The sequence below is a fragment of the Hippoglossus stenolepis genome, chromosome 13 (assembly GCF_022539355.2).
Source record: "Hippoglossus stenolepis isolate QCI-W04-F060 chromosome 13, HSTE1.2, whole genome shotgun sequence".
Taxonomy (NCBI): domain Eukaryota; kingdom Metazoa; phylum Chordata; class Actinopteri; order Pleuronectiformes; family Pleuronectidae; genus Hippoglossus; species Hippoglossus stenolepis.
The window spans coordinates 20,771,085-20,792,784 of record NC_061495.1 but is presented as its reverse complement, the minus strand read 5'-3'; the positions used below and the strand labels follow the sequence as shown (position 1 = coordinate 20,792,784).

Genomic DNA, 21,700 nt, shown 5'->3' with positions numbered 1-21,700 from the left:
AGAGCAGAAATAGATACAAATAATACTATTATTGGATAATTACTCATAATAAATAGAAAAGGGAGACAAAATTAAATAAAAAATCATCCAGGATAAAAATGGAAGACAATTTAAATGCATTTTTAGGAGAAGTAAAGTGCAGGTAAACTGTTCATACTTCACTATTTTATGTTTCAAAATTGGACGGGCTGCTGGACAAGCACACACCTGCTTTAAGTTTGCCAGAAGAGAAGCAGAGGCCATGAATCAAACAGACTGTCAGAAGGTTTTTGGAGCAAATAGAGATGAAAATACAAATTATTCTCAGAAATAACAGCTGCAGCCTTTTCAGTAAAGGGAGAAACAGCTGTACCACATATTGTTTGACTGCAGATATGCTTTGAATCAAAGAAAAAGAGAGTCTGATAATAACAGCTTCAGATCTTATAGATACTTATGAACAAACTCATCCTGAGATTCACGTGTTTAACTAAAATACGTTTCCCATAAAGCTTAGTTTCTCAGATTGAATCCAGGAATATCCAAGTTTTTCTTGTTTTCTCAGTTTAAAATGCTCTGCCAAAGACAATTTTCAACTTTGATTCTTTTCTATTCAATCCTGTTCTATAATTATGATAGTGTTATTTGACTCAGTGTTATTTCTGCTCAGAAGCGCACAAAATCTGTTCATCCATTAATATGCAATAGTTGAAATAACAAAGATGTTTTTAATTCATCAAGTTTTAAATACACAGCATATTTTCCGAACATTGTTGTTAAAGTGACATTTGCACAAGACCTGTTCAGAGTTTTCTCATCATCTAAAGCACCAAATCAATCGTCGAAACAAAATATGGAAAAGTTGGAATATTTTTGTTGAACCCAGAATAAATTTGGAGCTATCTGCATCTTAGCATTGGCTTCGCATGTAATATCATCTCAGGAAACATTAGCTGTGTTTGGTCAGAACACTACATCCTTATTGAGGTTTGCCCAAACCTTGAGGATGATGCATCATGGTCTGGGGAGACAGAGATAATAAATGATGGAACCTTTCCTTGACTTATCTCATCTTGGTCCTTAAACCTCTCACCCCCCTTTCCTCTCTGTGTCTGTCTCTGTCCAGGCTCTGAGTTCCGAGTTGGCCGAGGCCCGTGACGACACAAAGAAAACTCAGAACGACATGCTGCACGCCGAGAACGTCAGGGCAGGAAGAGACAAGTACAAAACCCTGCGCCAGATCCGCCAGGGTAACACCAAGCAGCGCATCGACGAGTTTGAGTCCATGTGAGGAGGGGGGGACACAACGATGTCAACGCATCACTTTCCTTGTGGAGCCCGAAACCTGCAGGAGCTCCTGCTGTGGTCCTATCAGGACAAGGAACGACCAGCTGACGGGCTTTGTAGCTTCAGCCTCGCCAAAGCTCTGCCGAGCAGCGGTTAGCCAATCACACAGCGACCTGCTTTTTAGAGCGCAGCCCCCGATCCCAACGAAGCACGTCTTTTAATCGGTTGGAAAAATAGCAAGCGACGTATTCTGTCGATCACGGACACCTCCCTTTTACAATACTGACAATATTAATGCTTGCATGTCTGATAAATAAACAGCAACAGGAGCGTTAGAGAAAATGCCATCACCCAGAATTGGCTGATGTCGTGCTTATACCCAACAAAAAAGAAAATGGCCGTTTGTAGCTTTTCAATGTTGCTGGCACACTCGTCCGTAAAGCTTTAATATCTGTACCTTACTTTTATTTCTTTGTAATCAGTTGAATTTAAATAATTTGTTTAAAAAAGTTAAAAAGAAAAGAAAACCGCCTAATTTGTCTCTTTTCCTTCCCATCTTGTCACCTTCTGTCATTTTGTGCAGGGGAAGTTTTCAATGCTGAGGTCATTTTGTTTTCAATGCTGAGGTGTTTGTTCCAATATGTAATTTACCCCCAGAATAAAGAATTAATTTATATTTCAAACGACGCTGCTACAGAAAGATCTGTCTGCAGGGATCAGAGCACGTTAATTTGGATTTATTGACTAAGGAAGATGCGTCAGAAAAACCTGTTTGAACCTGACATGATGTGGTGTTACTGTAAAACTCAAAAGAGGCTGAAATTGCAACTTAAAGCCAGTTTGTAATAAGTGTTCTTTTTTTCTGGTAAATCAGGTTTTGCACATTTTCAGCTTCCAACTGGAGTGAAATTCTTTTGATGGCTGTAATAGTTACCACCAGGACACACGTTATTATTACCAGATATACTACCTGTGTTGTTGAAAATACTTTTACGAGTTGAATTAATAATTTCCTTACAAAACTAGAGATGCAAATCATCTTTTTTGTGCAATTTTATAGATGCGCTTGTCATTTTAATCGCTCTCATAGAGTAGATGTCCCACCAAGGCCCAACAGAACCTTATATTCAATTAAGTTGCACCAAACTGCACACTCATAGATATGAATCTGTCCCCTCAAGATTCCTAATTATTTTCATCAAGATTCATGAATTACTTGGGAAAACTGTGAATTTGTCAATAAACGCCTTATTTCACCATGTTAGAAAAAGTGAAAACCTGGATCTGCCCTCTGATCCGGATCAACCCCGGGGTTCTTCCCTGACTAACACCACATCCTTCCACTAATTTCCGTTGGTTATCCGTTGAGTTGTTTCTGTGTGATCCTGCTGACAAACAAACAAACAGCAAAACGTGACCTTCTTGGCGGAATAAAACCAGGACAATGCGACACATGAAAGCTTGAGTTGGGCTTTTATTGCTCGTTTTTTACATCAAACACAAGAACAGTCAACACGTCTCATTTGGCCTCAGGTTCTGTAAATATGACACAGGTTTGTTTGTTGTGAACAAAACATCCAAAGTGATATTTTCTTACAGTCATACAGAATCAATGAATTACAAAGTCACTTCAATGGATTTCATTTGAATTTCAAGTTTGTTTGTTTTCTCTTCTTTCTCCTAATATGGATCATTTATTTGGGCTTGGCACATCCTTCACTTACAAATGTAATATCACCTTATAGAAATATCTTTTGGTAATATCGCTCATGAGACGTAAATAGGTATTTTAAAAACAATCTGACTTCAATATACCTTCTGAATCAGCACAGTTGTACATATGACAGCTTTGGTTTTAAATAACTACCACTGACCTGAGAAAAGGGGGAAACATTGGACGGCAATAAACAGATTTTTTTACTTGGCTTTGGTCCCCGAAAAAAACAGCACTTAAATAAATTCTACACCGTAAATGAAACTGTATTAAAGCACATTAGAAATAAGGGTGGGAATGTACCGAGATAAACAGGGACATAGTAGATATTTTTACATTTAACTTCCCATTGGATAAGAAAAGTTGAAAATAAGGCCGATTTAGTCATATAAGCAACAAATTACAAAAATACAGAGTTTTATCTGTTAAAACACTGAATAATTAAATACAACAAGTGTGGACAGAAGTTCACGTCAGAGTAGCCATCGGAAAAATAAATGAATTAATAAGGAAAATGTTGAATAGATAGTGGCAGGTGAGAAAATAATGACTTTAACTCGATGGTACTGCAGTTTTATACGACCAAAGTACAGGTACAAACAAAAATGAAGTGCTGCTCGGCTGAAGTTTCACAACTTACTGAACAAAAGTCAAAAGGCCCTTTTCACTGAGGCTGTATTGACATTTAAAACCTTTGATTAGCGAGATACAGTACTTGAATTTCTATTCACTACATCGACATGGACAGTATTTACCTTACTCAGAATTAGACTTTATTTTAATTATGATGTTTATAGCTAGTAGAATATTCCATTCATATTCCTGTTAACATGTTAAAAAGCAGTCTGATTATAACTCACGTCAACATTACGTCCCGCTACTTGTTTACACTCAAACTCAAGATATTTGTCATCGAGCAGTTGTTAACTGTTGTGTGTAGATGTCACATCAGAATATTGATGTCCATGTAAACATTTCTAGTGTACTGGGATTGTGAAGGACATCAAACCCATCGTCAACATTAACACCTGAACATCCACAAGTTCACTATGTTTCTGACAACTCAACTTACCTGTCAGAGAAAGGGGAGATACTGCAGGAGAACGACTGAGATTTTTGAGGTCAGCACAAGACAAACTCTTTCACGAGTTCACACACACGTTTGGCGGGATAACAAAACAAACAGGTAAAGTCTGCATAGCTGCTGCATCAGCTGTTCGCTGGGAAAAACAAAGACGACAAAAAAACACAGAGATTTGCCTCATGTTTTAGTCTGAACTCATTGAATCAAGTTATTACACCAGAACACTCAGCAAAGTGTGCAACACGGTCGCTGACGACAACATTCTTGCAGATAAACACTCACAATTAGAAAAACAGCTCTTTAACAAGGTCATGACAGTAGAAAAATAGGTTTTCCCCTCATACACTTAATATGTTATTGTAATTAATATGCACAAGAGTGTTCACACAGCACCACGTTTGTTTAGTTCAAATGTCAAGTGTCTCATCCCTGCAGCAAACAGCAGCACACAGTGCCAGACCGGCAGGACGAGAGCACCTGATCACATCATAGCACGACAACGTCAGAAAGTCCACTGAATCAACAGGGACGACTGCAGACTTGTTCCTGAGAGCCACACCTTTCATCGTTGTGGTTGAGGTGTCACTAAACATCTGGAGCCTGAGGCACAAATTCGAAAGGTGAACCAAGGTCATTAAAACATCTTTTTACTGCACTTGCAACCGTCTTGGCTCTAAGACTGTTAAATACTGCAGAGTATGACCCTAAGAAGCTTCAGTTTTCCTCACAACCACAACGTAAAACACATTTAACGCTGGTTACTTTCAGCATCATATAACAGCAAAGTTTCTGTTTCCAAAATGTGCATTTGAGACATTCTCTTCCCTGCACTTGGAAAAAAAGGGGAATAAAAAGCCCCTCATATAAATAAAGTCTAAATACCAAAGGTGACAAAGTTTGCCACCAATACTCAAAATTTTCAACTCGAAATATTTTTTTGTTTAAATATTCTCATATAAAACAATGATCTTGTTTAATTAAAAAGTTTATAGGATACAATTTGTATCAACAAACAGAGGTGTCATCTGGCTACAAGATATGATGCAGACCAGGGCAGAGTTTTGTTTTTACAAACAGTTCCTCACATATTACAACAATCCCATTGGTGGAAATAATCACAGAATTATTCCAGACAATAGATGCAGCCCAAAGTGCTTTACATTGGGAGAAGGAAACTTAATAATACTTTTAAAGAGAAGGCAGATAAATAAGAGGAAGTTGTTAAAGATAAGGAATTGTTTCCCATTTTTGCTGTGATTTGACATTTTATTGATGATATGATAAATTGCTATAATAATAATACTGATACTGAATATTACTTAGTTCAAAAGATTGGTCTTTGAAAGTAATATGAAAATTATCGCTGTGTTTGTATAAATAGCCTATTTCAAAATTTGTGTTAAACCCACAGACTGTAAAGATGAACGACAACCCATTGTGTAATGAAGCTTCAATATCTCAAATACAGGTGGCGCCGTTTTGCACTTTTGATGTAATTTGGGGCCAGAGTCTGTGCAGTAGTGATTGTGGAGTGGCGCCGTGGCATCAAGGTCCGAATGCTTGGCCCACATACCCACTGTCTACAGCCCAGAATTATTGTCCGTTGCCCCCAGGGGCCAATTCCTTGTTAGAATATTGATGCGCCATCTACTAATATGGAGGGGGAGGCGTTTATGACCTATACTGCAGCCAGCCACCAGGGTGCGATCAACATGATTTGGCTTCACTTTAGGGGAGCTGTCATGTCGGCCATCTTTATACATTCTAGGGTTAAACCACTGAGTTTTAATCTAACCAATCAGATTATTAGTGCCTCCAGGTAAAGTTTGTTGGGACAAAAAAGTAGCACATCTATTAGTGTCCCCACTGTGGTGACAGTAATTCTCTGGTAACAGAATCTGTTGGAAAATTTTTAAAAAGTGTTTCCCAGATTCTTGCCAGACGGTTTCTGGCATTTTCAAGACATAAGAGTGAGACCCTGCAGGAGGCAGCGAGACTCTCCACTGGTGTGCCCGACATTCACACACATTAAAAAGGTGATAAATTAACACACATTTCATATTAGAATGAAGGAAATTATACCAACCACCTTCCATCTAAACATTTCTGGTGACCAGGCTTTTGACAGTCACTTTGATATGACTTCATTTAAAGAATGGGAAAAGAACAGAGGGCTGGTTATTGAAAAAAAATCCGCAATGAAAGCTGATGAGCTGTGAAGTCAGCTGACAGAGCTAAACTCTAACAGAGGAAACAATTCAAAAGAGAACAACGGCTCAGGGTTTTTCGACCGGACTTTCAGCTCTCTTCTTTTTGTGGGTGCTGCAAAGTTTCACTTCCCTGTGGGGGGAAATCCACAAAACATCACCAGAGCAGCTGATCTGTCACCTGTCACAGTAGAAAAATACAGTGGGAAGTTATTGGCGATGAGGCGATGACAATCGATGTTGTTGTCGTCTCAGTGAGTGGAGAATCTCTCACAGATCTCATGGACGAATTTGAACAGTACTTATACCCTGATATGATTGCGCCCCCCCCCAAATAAAATAACGTTAACAAAAAGTGCCAAAAACATAATAAATTTAAAATATGTAAATAACTTAAAATATAACAAATAAATTAATTCAAAATGAACAACACTGTCACCCTTACACATTAAAAAGCCTCCCTAAGCACACTGGTGTCTTAAGTGCTGGAATTCGACATATAGAAAAATATGGCAATTTCGGGGATTTCCCTTTACAAAAACACCATCAAAATTAATGACACAACTTTCCTGCAGTGCAAATAAGCTGTCCATAAGCATCACCGGCTTAGGGAGCCTTATATCTTATGGTTTTGGCTTGTGTGTGTCCAACCTGACTTAAATAATTAAGATAATTGCAGTGGATGACTCTGCAGAAGAGACTTCAGTTAGGATGAAGCTGTAATCTAATCCTCTTTGCTAGATTTGCATTTTCTCCATCAAAATTGCAGCCGCGAGCTCCTGAGCATCCATCACATGAGGGTTTCTTGTCATCACCATTCTCACTAAATCTGGAGGGAAGATGCAACACAAGTTAACAAACATCCTCTCTCTCAGGTCCTGGTATCGACCCAGGGTTGGGGGATCCTGGTGCTGGGACACTGGGGGCAGGTCGCTTTTGTGGGGAGAGATGGATGTGAGGGGCAGCTGCGGGAGTGGTGGAAGACTCGATGTTGAGAGGCCGTGGGGCGATGAATGAGCTTCCCTCCCCCTGCTCTGCAAGGCAAACAGATCATAGCAGGACTTGGGCGACTGCTGGTATTGGGGCTCCCAGTTTATGTGCGGCAGTGGTTGTTGGTTTAGTGAAGTGTAGTTTCTTCGGGAATGAAGTGGTGACCCTTCGTACACTCGGGAGTCCGGGAACCCACCATCCTGCCAAAGGGAGCCCATCAGATTTCGGCCAAGGGAGGAGCTCTGAGAGTGGGAGTGGGCAGGTGAGGTCTGGGGTGGGCATCGTGGACTAGCTGGGAATTCCCCTGGAAAACAGCTCGGTGACGAATACTGAAGGTGGGGTGCAACATAGGCCGATGGGCTTTTGAAAGGATGTGGAGATGCGTGACACTTAACAGAAGATGAAGGGTCTTCCCAGCCAAAATCACGCTGTCTTTGCAATGCTAGAGGAATGGGATAGCCATGAGGAGCACGATGGCCCAATCCAGGTGGGACACGACTTGTAGGACGGGTGTACTGGCCAGAGCAGTGATGATGGTGATGAGGATGGTGGTGGTGATGGTGGCACTTGGGGCCATCATCTAATAAGGGATCAGGGGAGAAGGAGTCCGAGCTGACGCTGCCTTCACTGCTACAATCTGACAGCAAGCCTGCTCGCAGATCAGCTGGGAAGAAGCATTCATGACTTTGTGGCATAACCAGATTGAGGCTTGAATATGCCTTTACCAGAGAGCTGTAGCCGACCTCTGGAGACTGACATCTGTGGTAAGTGTCGGCCTGACTTGGTCCCGAGGCTCCAGCAAACCTGGAACTTCCCCCAGGGTATTCCCATTTGTCCAGGTTTCCTGATGAAGGAGGTGCCCCTGGAGCAGGATACCCTAAAAATTTGATGCTACAACTATTGCTGCTGCTGCTGCTGCTGCTTCCCTTCTGTCCTTCCACTTTGGACTGAACCTGAAGCCTGTCTTCCAGGAGGTCACTGAAGGAGCTTCGGGGGCTGGGGTTTGGTTGTTTCTTTGGAGTGCCCTGACTTGGCTCGGCCTCAGCCATTCTGTGACCTTGACCAGGACTTTGGCTCTTTATCATCAGGGTGTCTTCCAGCAGGCCTCTGGAAGTGGCTGATGAAATTTTGGCACTGGCTCGGAGCTCATCAGCCACGGCACGCTGGGGCTGGCTGCCTCTTTCAGGATGGTAAAACTTGCACTTGTGGCCATATGTGCACTTCTTCCCTACAAGAAGAAACAAAAAGAGTTATGATTAATGTACTGGAATATTTTTTTTTTACATCTTTGTAGAAAGTATTTATTTCTTTCTTTATCTCTAGTATAAAAATACTGAGTGTACTTAGGGCTTATTAATTCTAGAGGTGTTTTGGTACATGAATGGATATTTTACCATAAGGGCACGGCTGCTTCCTTTGAATAACAGGCCTCTTCCTTAGAAAGTTGTCCAGACTGGGTCCATGACGTCCTAGTGGGTCATCTGGTGGCATGAATCTAAAAACACAACCCCACATTTTTGATCATGCATCACTGAGGATTCATTGACTGTGACAGCAGCAACAGAGACTGCACCATGGATATTCTGCAGTGAGGAACCCTAACCCTACGGATGCCTGTGTTACATTTTTAAGATCACAATACATTGCCTGTGCCTGGTCGCTTTTACAGTGTATTCAAATGACAAGTGAATACCAACGCTTGGTGGTTTGAGCAAAAGAACAAAAATGTAGATTGTAAAGAGGGGACTCATTGGAGCAAAAAGGAAGAGAAGTAATCAGTGATGAGGAAATGAAAGTGTCTGATAAGTAAATAAGGCATTCTCAGATAATTGCCCTGCAAAAAGGCATTGTGAAAAATATTTTCTGCAACAATGGATTGTAAAAGTGCATTTTAGTGTTCGGACACAAACTGGATGAAATTTTTCCTTGGAAATAAACTAAAGCTTTTAAAGTCAAAGCATTTGTGAGTTTCTTACTTGTCATTTACAAAGGAGTACATCAGCAGACGCTCATCGATGAATTTCTTCCACTCTGGCTTCTCATTGGCAAGGTCGCGGTAGTTGTCATTAGAGACAATGATGCCGTCGGACTCGTAGGCCAGTTTGACGATGAAGCGGTCGTCGTAGCAAACTACACGACGTCCCTGCACACGTCGAGATGGAGTGAAGACCAGGATCTTCTCTTTCTCTAGTCGCCTCAAGATCTCCTGGTCTGAAGAAAGAGAGGGGGTGATGGTAAATTGTATCAAAGAAGATAAAAAATCCCTCCAAAGCACATTTTCTTTCTAAAAATTGAAAGTTACCTGTGATGAGAGCATCGGGCCGCGACTGCTCTTTTCTCCAGGCAGGAACAAAAACAGTGATGTCACGGTGACCTCGTTCTAAGAACCAATCAACAGCCAGCTGGATGCCTTGACACGAGAACACTTCCTTATTTCCGTGACTGCAAGAGCAGATAAAACATGTTAAAGGCAAATTCAGTAAAATAAAGGTAAACAAAGAGACATTTTTTGGGGGAAAATATCATTACTTCATGGTACAGAACCTTGGATCGAAAGCTCATAATGTTACAAGCGTTTTGGATTAATTCTCAATTTGTTAAGACATTTTTGAGACAGTTTCACAGATAAAATATTTTCTCCCTTAACATCTGTGTGATGTTTACAGTGAAACTCTAAGATAACAATAAGTTCCATGTGACGCCAGTGGGTGTGACCCCATCTTTCTTCATTGCTCACACAAATACTTTAAAGGAGACAAGTTTAAGACTTGATGGAGACGTAATAGAGAACATATAATAATACAAATAATAACTTTAATTTATATTGTGCCTTTCAAGAGACCCAAGGACACTTTACATGTGTCAGTGGGGATCAAAGACAAAAATATGGTTGCTAACTTGGAGACTGTCGCTTTGTTGCCGACAATGGCTTTGTTTAATTATATTAATTGAATTTTTTTATATATTTTGTTTTAAATTGGTCATGTTGGTGAATAATATTATATAATTATCTAATTTTTGAATGGGTAAATGGATCATTGGAGTCATTGTGTGAAATTTCCCAAACTTCAAAAAGCTTCTCTTCCTCACCTCATGGCTACGTTGCTCCCATCCACCACAACAGGCCGAAGGTTATCTTTGTCCTCCAGCAGCTGGGACGCACACAGCAGCCGACAGGAGTCCAGAGAGGAGCTGAAGGAGGAGGAGGAGGCCAAAGAGGATGATAAAGAGGTGGAGGGAGACTGGTAAACAGTCGCACCTCCTTGCTGCTCCATCTCTGTCTTGGTTCCCAGTTTGACCAGCTCTCCCAGGATGTCATTGATGAGTGCGTCTGTGCCCAGTTTCCTCAGCACCAGCAGCACCAGCTCCTCAGAATAACCTAGCTTGAGAGCAAACTCCACCTTGGTGCGGCAGTCAGTGACAGGGTCGGTCGGAGCTGCTGTTTCTGGCTGTGTCAGGTCCAGCCTGACCGGCTGACAGGCAGAGGAGGACTCTTGGTGGTGTTGGTGAGGCTGATCTCGATGAGGATTTTGAAACTCTGACCGATTCTGGATTCGCTCATCTTCACTGTCGGATACTGCACTCTCCTCTGATAAATTACTGCAACTACTGCTGCTGCTATAGCTTGAGTGAGTACTAAAACTATTACCACTACTACCAATACTGTTGTTACGTGGGGCACCAGCTCTGACCTGCGAGATTCCTACATTCCCTGCATCGGTTGCAGTGCTCAGACTCCCCTGACGCTCAGCACCTTCCACATGGAGGTAGTCCAGATCCAGCTCCAGGCTGAGGATGTGGCCTGTCCCATCCTCCAGATGGTCCTTCAGGCCCATGAAGCCGTCTCATGCATCCAGCTCCACGCCCTCCGTGACCTCCCGGGCACCTAAGCGACCCCACCGTTACTGCCGATGGTTAACAGTTCCCTGGGAGTGAAGCTTGAGGGAGACACAAGAGGGGATGGTTAAGTTACGGAGAACTGCATTCAAGTGAAAGTATGCAAGAAAAGCTGCCCATCAAGTTTAAAGATCAAATTACTCTGCTCTGGTTGTTCTGCAAAACACCTACAGATAACCACTTCTTCTTCTAACAAGGACAAAGCCTTTAGCTGCATCTTTTCCCTGCACCCAGGATTCACCATGATCTAGCTCCACCCATATAGTTTGCATATTAAGATCTAACCACACAACTGACATAACAAGAACACTTACTCACACCAAGTCCCACATGGATGCATAAGTAAATTTAATTAAGTCTACTGCCACCCTACCTGCTGCTCCACTTCTATTGATTTGCATTTTAGAAGCTCAGACCTGAGACAATGGATTACATACCTCCTCACTGACATTCACATAATTACTGGAAACTACAGCCAATAATGCATCAGTCAGTGAATAACACTAACACCAAGAATAAAGTATTTTCTTAATGTAATCAAATAATGCACAATGATGTCTGGATTCTTTACATTGTCACACTGTGCATGTTCTTGCAGTTGTGTGAGAACACAATGATGTTGCCTTGCCCAAGGTTATCATTAGTGACATGCTCATCAGTAAAATCTAAAAGATCAAGTGTCGTCTAGCTTGTGTGACGGGAAGGGAGACTATGATTATGGTTTGGCACCTGGTGTTGTCTAATATACAAAAACATTCCCAACCTTGCAGTATACTGGCTCCATGTCAAAACACAACCCATCGCTCATTCATGATGAACACATGAGTGAAGATACATGCACACGGCTGCAATTTAAAACAACAGAATCACAAACTATGTCCGATTCTTTTTATTTTAGTGCGAGTTACGAACCCATTGTGCTGACAGAGAAAGAGCACGATTCAGCCTCTTCCTGGGTTATCGCTGAATAATCTAACAGGAGGCTTTGACAAAGTGCTTAAAAACCTTCAGGTCTTGAGTCCTGCAACTTCAAACACGAAGCATTACGCTGATGTTATTGTGAGCAGTAATATTTAGAGTAAAAACTATGTGTAGTTTGGTCAATGGAAGCAAATAAGACAAGCAGACAAAGTTGTTTTGGTGTGCACACATGGTGGCACCAAGATATGAGAGAAGCTGTACAAAAGTTATAGTTGTATGCACGGTATAAAGGCAGTTACTAAAGTGTGACATATTACTTGTTTATTTTTAAATGTGCGTGAAGGGAGGGTCCTAACAGAATTTGAGGATGTAGTTATTCTTTCAAAAAAATGCTTCTGATTGCAGAAACTAACAAAGTGTTTAAAGGTTTTTCAGTGGCTAAGATGTGAGAACTTGAGTCTGGAGTCTTTTCCAAACAATCCCTCCTTGAATCTACACAGTCATAGTGTAACTTTTACAATATTACAAGGAGATAAGGTATCACTGATGCTATATATACGAATGATGCCACAGATGCCACATGCAGATAGACATGAGGACATGTGTCGTCCAGAGACAGGAACACTGTGCATTTGCCTCAATATAAGACATATTTTTGTGGAAATAACATTTAAAACCTGGAATGGCACTCAGTAGAGAGCGTACTGTCCCTTTAAATTCAGTCAAGCTGCACCGAATTTCACATTTTCATAGATATCACCGAAATAAGATTTTCCATCAAGATTAACATATAATTCTCAAAGAATAAAAAAGAAATGCCCCATATCTATGGTACAGGAAGTGGGGATTGGTGTGTTTGTTATTTAGCAGAATTACACCAAAACTACTGGAGAGATTACCACAAAACCTTGTGGAAGGATGCATGAATAATGCATGTATATTTAGGGAGCTGATATCTGTAGGTAATCAAATTTGGTGAAACTTGATTTAATTTAATTTAAGGGACTGTTGGGCCCTTGCGGAGGTCATTCTAGTTACAAGCACATTTTTAGATCACAATGAAATGATGCAGAGTGAAGCAGTGTGCAAAAACAGAAAAGTGCAATGCAGTTTGAACTAATATCAAACTTCAGGACTGAAAGTTAACCATCTCAAATTCACATACTAACAGTAAATTTCACTCATAAGACATTAAGCTTCCAACTTTAAACATAAGGGGTGGTTTCCACTTCAGTGTGAAAGTGAATGAAGCTGTAATGATGTTTTAGGTCCTTTTTCTCCACAGAGTCTGACCTGCAGCCCCCGCGGGGATCCAAGCAGCGGCTGAAACAAAGAGCGATCTGCTGCTGTGGGCAATTGCTCAGTTACCCCTTAAAAAAACAACATGTGTTCCTTTGCTTGCACATTGCCACAGTATTAAGGACACACACACACACACACACACACACACACACACACACACACACACACACACACACACACACACACACACACACACACACACACACACACACACACACACACACACATTAAAACACAAAATAACCTTACTTTACAAAGGGTTCCTTTAAGCGTTCTTTATAATCAGATCTAGTTTCAGTTTTGTTTGTTTGATGCATAATTTCCCCCTAAGTACAAGATAAGGCCTTTTGTTCATTGTGTCGCAGATTATCTAAAATATGAACAATGTGCTCATTCTTTCAGTCGCCTATTCTTGCTTTTTTTGCACAAAGAGGGCTTTGCAGAAATCAACTGGCAGTGAAGGATCAGTTGTGTGATACCGATAAATCACCTGAGATCACTGGTATGATGTGGACAGAGAGGCTGTGGGTCTGCTTGACTGGAAATAACCTCAAAGGGACTTTCACAGCATCAAACCGCTCCCAGGACTGTGACGAAATGATTTTGAAATGTCTCAGCTGTTAACAACTTTGTTCCTGCCCACAAATACAGGGAAAGTACACACAGGGAAAGTATCATACGATCTTTATCTGCGATGCTGCTTCACATAAAGTGGAAATATCTCAGGCTCAGTTTTACTGCTGTTTATATGGAAAATCATCCCAATTTGAGTGAAGCAGAAGGAAATAAAGTGGATCCACAGGACTTCACTGAAGAGCAGCCACCGTGGTCACAAGCCCCGATGATTGTGATGATTGTGGGAAAATTGACAAGAACACTTTCTCGGAAGTTGGCGAAAATATTTTTACAGGAGTGGCAAAGCCGATGATGTAATTGCTTATAAACCAAGTAACATACTTTTGCAATCAGCTGTAGATAGTAGCTTTTAGTATGAAATTGTCAAATGTCACCTTTGCAATGTTCATCTCCCAAAAGCACCTAACATCACGTTTCAACCAACAGTGACATTTTTATGAGTAATGTGCATAAGTTTTGACTGTAACACCTGATCATTTTCTTATTATGCAAATATTGCAGAGAGGTGTTATTTAAATTATATGTTTTTTACAGAATCTTTTTTTTTTCTGACGTTACAGCACATGAACACACCAGAGATGGAACCATGACTTCACAACTCAGCCAATAGGACGGTCCGAGGTGCTTTCTCTGTGATTCCCCCTAAATAAAATCATTTTCCTTTTTTTATCAGGTGGGTGGACTCCGAGCAAGAGGGGAATGGCACCTATGGCAAGAAACAGCGAATGTGTTTCGTGTGTTGTTTGAAGAATGAAGAGTTTTTAAATTGTGGAACATTTTCCACAATTTTTGAGCACGGGTGTCACATTCACCATCCACTCATCCCTTGTTGATTGCCATGACATTTACCTGGTTTGGATTCCTCCACCAGCTCCCTGCTCCGCCTGTCTGAACTCGGGTTAGGGTTAGCCCTAAACTTCGGTCAAGCTTTGACAATAAATAACCTTGAAACCTCGATTGTTTCAAAGTCTGTTTTCTACACTTTGGGCCTCAGAGAAACAAAACATCTGCCTTTAACGAAACATTTTTAGGGCCCGAGCACTAACACTGGAATTGCTCCAATTAGTAGTGCTTTGTTTCTCACTTTTTCACTTGAATGGAATAAAAAAGTAAATGGCACATATTTAGTTTGAATTCTTAAAAATGATTCACCGCAGACTTATTTTTATCCATCAGACTCTATGTGTGGTTATATTTCAGAGACATGTAGAGAGAAGTTTCTTGGATGTGGAGCTAAAGTGCCACAGAGCAGGGGCCTCTTTATGTCCCGACTCCTCGTGTCTAAGCTGCCGCGCCGCTGTTTGTCACCCTGAATGCCACAAGAGAGCTGGAATAATTTAGTTCGCCAACAACAAAAGAGGCACAAAAGGAAGGAGTGAGAGTGTGTGTGTGTGTGTGTGTGTGTGTGTGTCAGGGGGTGGGGGAAAGAAGTGTGTCTGGCTTGCCGTCCTTCAACAATGCAGCTGCCACCCAATCTGTCCTCCTGTGACGGGAGCATTGTTCTCTCGGCCTGAGCAGCGTGCACAGACGGAGACTGGGGGGGGAATTAGTCCCCTTCACCCCCACCAACACTCACACTCACACACGCACACACATACACATACGCACATATGCACACACTCATTCACATGATGCCTGATAATTCAGCAGTCACACCAGCCTCAGTCACAGGTCGTCAGACAGAATCTCGGAGGAGTCAGCAGAAATATGACAGACACACAGCAAGTGTAAATCACCCAATCAGAGGCACTCAGCTACTTTCTGGGTCTGTTCATTGTGGCCTGAATTTACAGCCTTTTATTTTAGAAACTAACCATGAATTTTAGAGATAAGTATAATGTGAGCAAGGTACGAAAAAGCTATATAAAATCTGAAAGAATCCCAAATATCTAGAAAAAGTGGACTCACTTAAGTCTAAAATATATCCATAAGTGTCTAAGTGTCAGAATTAGCTTTAGTCTAATATTTGCTGATATAGATAAATGTTCAGTCACTAGACATTCATTGTTTAAATATGGAAATATTTCAATTCTGACACTGTGATGGTTTATGTTCATGAGTTGAGGATACACTCGATAAAGATCCAAATTCTCATAATACAATCCCAAAATATTTAATTTCAAATATGTTTTGCCTTTTATTGCTAAACCATCATTACTACAGAAATATCTTGACAATAGTGTATTAATACATCAATGTTAAGCTCAATGAACTTTATAAAATACAGAAAACAGATTTCTTCTGCTTAGTTTAATGTGCTGCAGAGTAAAAATGTTCAGCACCAATAACATCTGCTACTTAAATAAATGTATATATAATAAGGTATGTGCAGGAAGATTTACCTTTAAGATGTTTTTAACAACATGATTCTGCTTTTACAAAATATCAAAATGATATTGTGGAAAATGACACACCCTATTGATATTTCAATATAAAATACTATAGGACTCCAGTCACTAGTTAACAGTGTTCTCTGCACATCAAAACAAAAAGTGATCACATGAATGATCAGCATCATGGTTTTTTCTATCATGTCAACATACTATATTAAAAATAGCTGAATAAAGATTTTCTGTATCCAAAAATGTTTGTTTTTAATTATAATAAATTAATAATAATAATAATAATAATAACAATTACCTAAAATACAGTTGCATGTATTGCCTTCAGCCTCATACAGGCAACAGCTTTTCTGAAAAACAAGATATATTTGAAAAACTTTATAACTATTTTAATCTGCTATGAATTAATTCAGATTTATGGCTTATAATTTATAGTGCAACATTTGTTTTTAATTTCTCTTTATTATTATGGGGATTATATATCAACACAACAAAAACAATGAAGGACAATGCTTTTGTGAGACTGTAAACTGAACCACTGTCCAGGCTTTTTAATTCCAAATGTATAACAGAGAAAGAATAAGTCATCTCTCAAATAATGTATATGTTTAGAGGGAGGTGTGAGTCCTTCCACAGAGAGCAGATGCGGCCTCGACCTCAGTGACCCAGCCTGCCTGCACTGCCTCTGCACTGTCCCCCTCTGTGCGTGTCACGATCCAGGGTTAAGGAGGGATGAGCTCCCCCGAGGCCAGACCGAGGGAACACCGGTCCCTGAGGGCCACCGGATGGCTGAGCCCAGTGGTGAACCAGTCTGCCACACCGGTGACCGACTGGGAGGGGGGACAAAGGGGGTGTAGAGGGTGGGGTTGTATATTTATATATATATATATATATATATATATATATATATATATATATATATATATATATATGGGCAACAGGGGCAACAGATGCCTGCTGAAGCCACAGGGGACCCCCGTGAAAGCATCCTCCTCCCCCTCCTCCCTCTCTCCCTCTCCTACTGCTGCCCTGCAACTGGTGGTGTCCATATTCGTCCTCAGCGTCACATATCAACACTGTCTGTCATGTGAGACTTTGAGGTAGGGGGTTGAGGGTATCGCTCTCACTTTCACCTCCTGAGCTGTGCAGACTCTCAGTTGGCTGAGTCACCTCCGTGTAAATAACGAAACCCGGGATCAGACACGTCACAGCCACATCCAATAATACATGAGCAAATAGCAACCGTTAATTACACTATTCTCTAATTGAGGGATTCATTTCATTTGAGTGAGAATCAAACTGTTCCTTATGTTGTGGAACAACCCAAAAGACACCAAGCTTTCAATTTCACTTTATAATCAAAATCCCACTGAAATGGAAATGAAATAGTAAGCATTGTCTGTCCATTAATTAAACAATTTAGTTTGGTTTTTAAAAAATGATTTGCAGTTTTTAACTCGTAAAACAGATTTGAGACAAAACAAACTATTATAAAGGTTTTGTTTTGTCTGGGTAACTCTTTCTAGATGAGGCCTTTCTCCACACATGATGGACACAATTATTCACCACTGCACATATAGGCTGTTGCTGCTGTTAAAATGATTGATATCACTGATCAGCCAAATCAAGTTTTTAATATTATGTCTGATCAAGTTTGACTTTAAACACAAAATATTTTGTAAAAGTTATAGATAGCTCTGAGTGATTATTTCCAAACCAGCCATATAAACACATTGATCGGCCTCAACAAAGCCATGATAATGTTGCTGATCGCTGTTTATAGACAATATATTTTTGGTAGTTGTGGTCATGGAGATTTTATGATAAAAACTATAATCAAGCAATCAATCGAAAATGCTGCAATCCATGACTAAGCATAACAGCAGAGCTTTCAGTATCATTCAACATGCAAAATTCAGGCTCACCCAAGGCAAACACACACAAAAATAAAATAAATAAAACTTACCACACAGCTGGTGAAACAGTGAGTCAGCAAAAAGGTTTTTAAAAAACTCTTACAATTGCTTCCCCTGAAATGTTAACTCTGAAGAAGCAACTTTCCAGAGTTGGTGATGATAAAATCGTCTGCATGTGCAACAAAATTCTTTTTTAATGCAAAACAGTGAAATTTCAGTATCCACCAGAGAACTGGAAAAAAGTAAAGCTGTCAATCCAACTGGGTTTTTTTAGTGTAGCAGCAATCCTAAGAGATCAGCCTCCAAGTTCTTCTTTTTGGTTGAGAAGCAGAGTGCAGTGTCCTGAAGCTGCAGGTTTCACAGTGTGAATGACAACAGATGGAGTGTGAGGCATCTACCATCCCCTCCTCTCACCGAGGCGGCCCTCTGACCAATAACAAGGCAGGAATCTGACCACAAACACACACGTCTCACTTTCCTGTGTTCACCAAAGCTCAGTCTGTACACACAGCAGTCAGCCAACTCTCCACCAATGAAAATGGACTTTAAGATAAACTAGGATAACTCCACCCTCTCCACCCCCCACCCGAAACCTCACAGATACCACACACACACACACACACACACACACACACACACACACACACACACACACACACACACACACACACACACACACACACACACACACACACACACACACCACCAGCCCATCCGCCGGCTTGAGCCATGAATGGACGAGAAGGCGTGAGCTGACAATGGTGAGGAGCGGGACACAAAGGAGGGTCCTCGGCGGGCAGCTGCACACAGACACACCATGCTCAGGGCCATTACACACACCCAAACACACACACACACACGCTTGTGCACGTGTGCCCTTGCACACACCACACACACACACACACACACACACACACACACACACACACACACACACAAATACAGATACATGAGGAGAAAGAGCGAGTAAAAAAAAAACCCACAGGACCCAGAATTGAGCCATGCGGAACACCTGGCTCACTGGGGACGGCTGCCGCCTTCGACCTCTTTGTTTCATGGGTGGGGGATTGGTTTGACTCAGACAATGAGACAAATTATGTTAAAAGTAGTGTGTGCTCCCAAAATGGGTGTTAGAAGTGCAATTGCCTGTGTGTGTGTGTGTGTGTGTGTGTGTGTGTGTGTGTGTGTGTGTGTGTGTGTGTCTTACAGAAAGTTAGCAGGTGGAGAGAAGCTGTGAAGCAAAAAAGCCTTCAAACTAACAAGCAGCAGAAAAGGAGAAGAGTAGGAACAGACAGAAAGCAAGAGTAGGGCTTTATTGTTCGGACATGGCCCTGATAAAATGGCGGCACCTTTTCAAAGACCTCCGAATGTGATGAGGGGTTTTAATTTTAGGCTCAGAGTAAATTAGAAACAAAGACTGGCTGCCTATCAAGCTGGACTTTAACAGATCCAGTTACAAGGCGATTTAACTTTCAAAGAGAAGGACGTCATTTTTTCAACAACGTCAGTGAAACAAAAAAGATTTACTCTTCCTTAGAGGAGAGTTCAGAAAATTATGATTATAAACCAAAATAACCTGTCAAAATCAATTTAATCCATGTCTAATTATGCATTCAAAATTAGCGAGAAGCACAAACGCAATAAAATCAAGTAAATCATATTGCTACTTTAATAAAGGTGAGATGGTTGTCTGGACACTAAATATCATATTTCAATAGATTCCGGAAAGCTGAATTCAGATAACCACCAAAGTCAGTAGGATTCATCCTCTGGGAACCGTGAAAGTCTGAACAAAGTATCACAGCGATCCATCCGTTATTGAGATTAAGGACATTGCCCTGTTGGTCCAAAGTGGTGGATAAACCAATATTTCCATAAAGTCATGATTCAACTATGCTTTTTTCCATCATTGTTTATTAGTGATTCTAGTTTGGGGTATTAATTAAACCTGAACACTTTTTCAGTGTTTCAGTGTTTCATATCTCAGCCCATGGATTCTGTTTCTGTTCTTTTCAGTTTTATCTGCCATTTTTACCACCATTCTGGAACTCCTGTTTTCTGCCTTCATTCCTTTATTTGGCTGAAAAAAAACAACAACTTTAACCAACCAAACTCATAAATATCCACACAGAAACTCAGATTATCAAATAGATATCATATTAAGATGGACTATGTGTCAAAATGAAGCCAAAATATCTGAATGCTGCCATCCTGCACTTTAGGAGCCAGAGTCTGTACAGTCGCGCTCAGGTGATACAAGTGATAGTGATGTGCCATAACATCACATGATACAAAGAACGAAGCCTTAAGTTTTGAGTGAACCACAAGCCAACCGTAACACAAGATATTTATGTGTCTGAAATCATGTCTGCATTTGATTTTTTACTACTGTAATTAAACACACAACCGATTGAAACATCTGAGGCCACCGGTACGGATGGCTTAATGCCAGCCTGGCAAACAGGTGATATAATGGGCAGCAGGCCTTTGCATGTGTTACCTAAACAAACTGCAAACATTAAAGAATCTTCAGACCCGCTGATGTGTTTTAACTCCTCTTGCTGATGAAAAGAAAAGGATGTCAGAAAAATCTTCTTCAAACAAGAGAGTAAACAGGGGCCCCAGATCACCTGGTAAAGTGGGCCCCAATATATTGAGGATTGAGTCTTCCCTCTACACTCTTAACCTGACTTCTACATTTTACATGACAGATTTACAGTGTAAATAAAGGCAACAAAATATCCCCCAAATTATACGGTTAAAAAGCATCCATGCATCCTCTGGAACATGCAAATGTATAACATTGGTTATTTTAAGTTATTCTAGTAAATGTCATTGATATTGCTCATGCAAAGTCACCTCTATTGAACACAGTGTGTGTTCGGCCTCAACCAGTTGGAAAGACTAGTTCTAAGTTATTTCACTAAACACGCCTGCAGCGTGATTCACGGTTATTATCATTCCTGCTGTGGTCTGCTCTCCAGGCACAGTGTGGCATGCAAATAGTTTGAAGCATGTGAACATTACTGATATTTGAGACTGATGCTTCACGGCTTCTTTTTGTGCTGCTGCCTTTATCCAAAATACAAAAACGTATTAAAACCTATAGGAATATAAACTGCTCAAAGATTCAATTACAATATTGAGGAAGGTGCATGTACATCTGTATCTTGTCATGAATGTAGTTTTCATTGTTCCTCTGTGGGTGAGCACTAAGTTACAAACCAACAATGTATCAGTATTAGAATGATAAAACAATGTTGTCAGTCAAACAGTTAATTTATAACATTACAGTCACTTCAGTGTTGATTTTCCTCCATCATCCACCCCTGCCCCCGCACCCCCCTGACTTGCAGTGACTCCTTAATTGGGGCTCAGCTGACAGGTTTTTCCCTCGGGGAGCAGGAGCCATGTGGACCATCTGC

At 40.8% G+C, this 21,700-nt stretch overlaps 2 protein-coding genes across 5 annotated transcripts in view; one reads left to right on the top strand and one right to left on the bottom strand.

Annotated features, from left to right (window-relative positions):
- Nucleotides 1-2,725, top strand: part of LOC118119664 (radixin) — a 32,383-nt gene extending 29,658 nt beyond the window's left edge. For all 3 annotated transcript variants that reach the window (XM_035173790.2, XM_035173791.2, XM_035173792.2), the window contains exon 15: nucleotides 1,106-2,725. In XM_035173790.2, coding sequence (XP_035029681.1) covers nucleotides 1,106-1,270 — 165 coding nt within the window. In that variant the 3' untranslated portion in view covers nucleotides 1,271-2,725. The remainder of the gene's footprint in view (nucleotides 1-1,105) is intronic.
- A 132-nt stretch (nucleotides 2,726-2,857) lies between these two features.
- LOC118119663 (probable ribonuclease ZC3H12C) lies at nucleotides 2,858-18,797 on the bottom strand. 2 transcript variants are annotated; one of them, XM_035173789.2, is made up of 6 exons: nucleotides 18,326-18,797; nucleotides 10,352-11,199; nucleotides 9,564-9,703; nucleotides 9,238-9,472; nucleotides 8,656-8,756; nucleotides 2,858-8,489 (listed from the first exon to the last, which is right to left on the bottom strand). In XM_035173789.2, the coding sequence occupies exons 2-6, from the start codon at nucleotides 11,095-11,097 to the stop codon at nucleotides 7,009-7,011; spliced, it is 2,703 nt and encodes a 900-aa protein (XP_035029680.1). In that variant the 5' UTR covers nucleotides 11,098-11,199; nucleotides 18,326-18,797; the 3' UTR covers nucleotides 2,858-7,008. The 2 variants fall into 2 exon arrangements, with proteins under 2 accessions (XP_035029680.1, XP_047198444.1); XM_047342488.1 differs by lacking the exon at nucleotides 18,326-18,797 and having other exon boundaries at nucleotides 10,352-13,495.
- Between the last annotated feature and the right edge of the window lie 2,903 nt (nucleotides 18,798-21,700).

Excerpts from the sequence above, each read along its gene's own strand:
- LOC118119663 (XM_035173789.2), bottom strand. The coding sequence starts at position 11,097 with ATGGGCCTGAAGGACCATCTGGAGGATGGGACAGGCCACATCCTCAGC. Across the intron at positions 9,704-10,351 it reads GGGAGCAACGTAGCCATGAG|TCACGGAAATAAGGAAGTGT; the intron begins GTGAGGAAGAGA and ends CTGCTCTTGCAG. Across the intron at positions 8,490-8,655 it reads GAAGCAGCCGTGCCCTTATG|GGAAGAAGTGCACATATGGC; the intron begins GTAAAATATCCA and ends TTCTTCTTGTAG.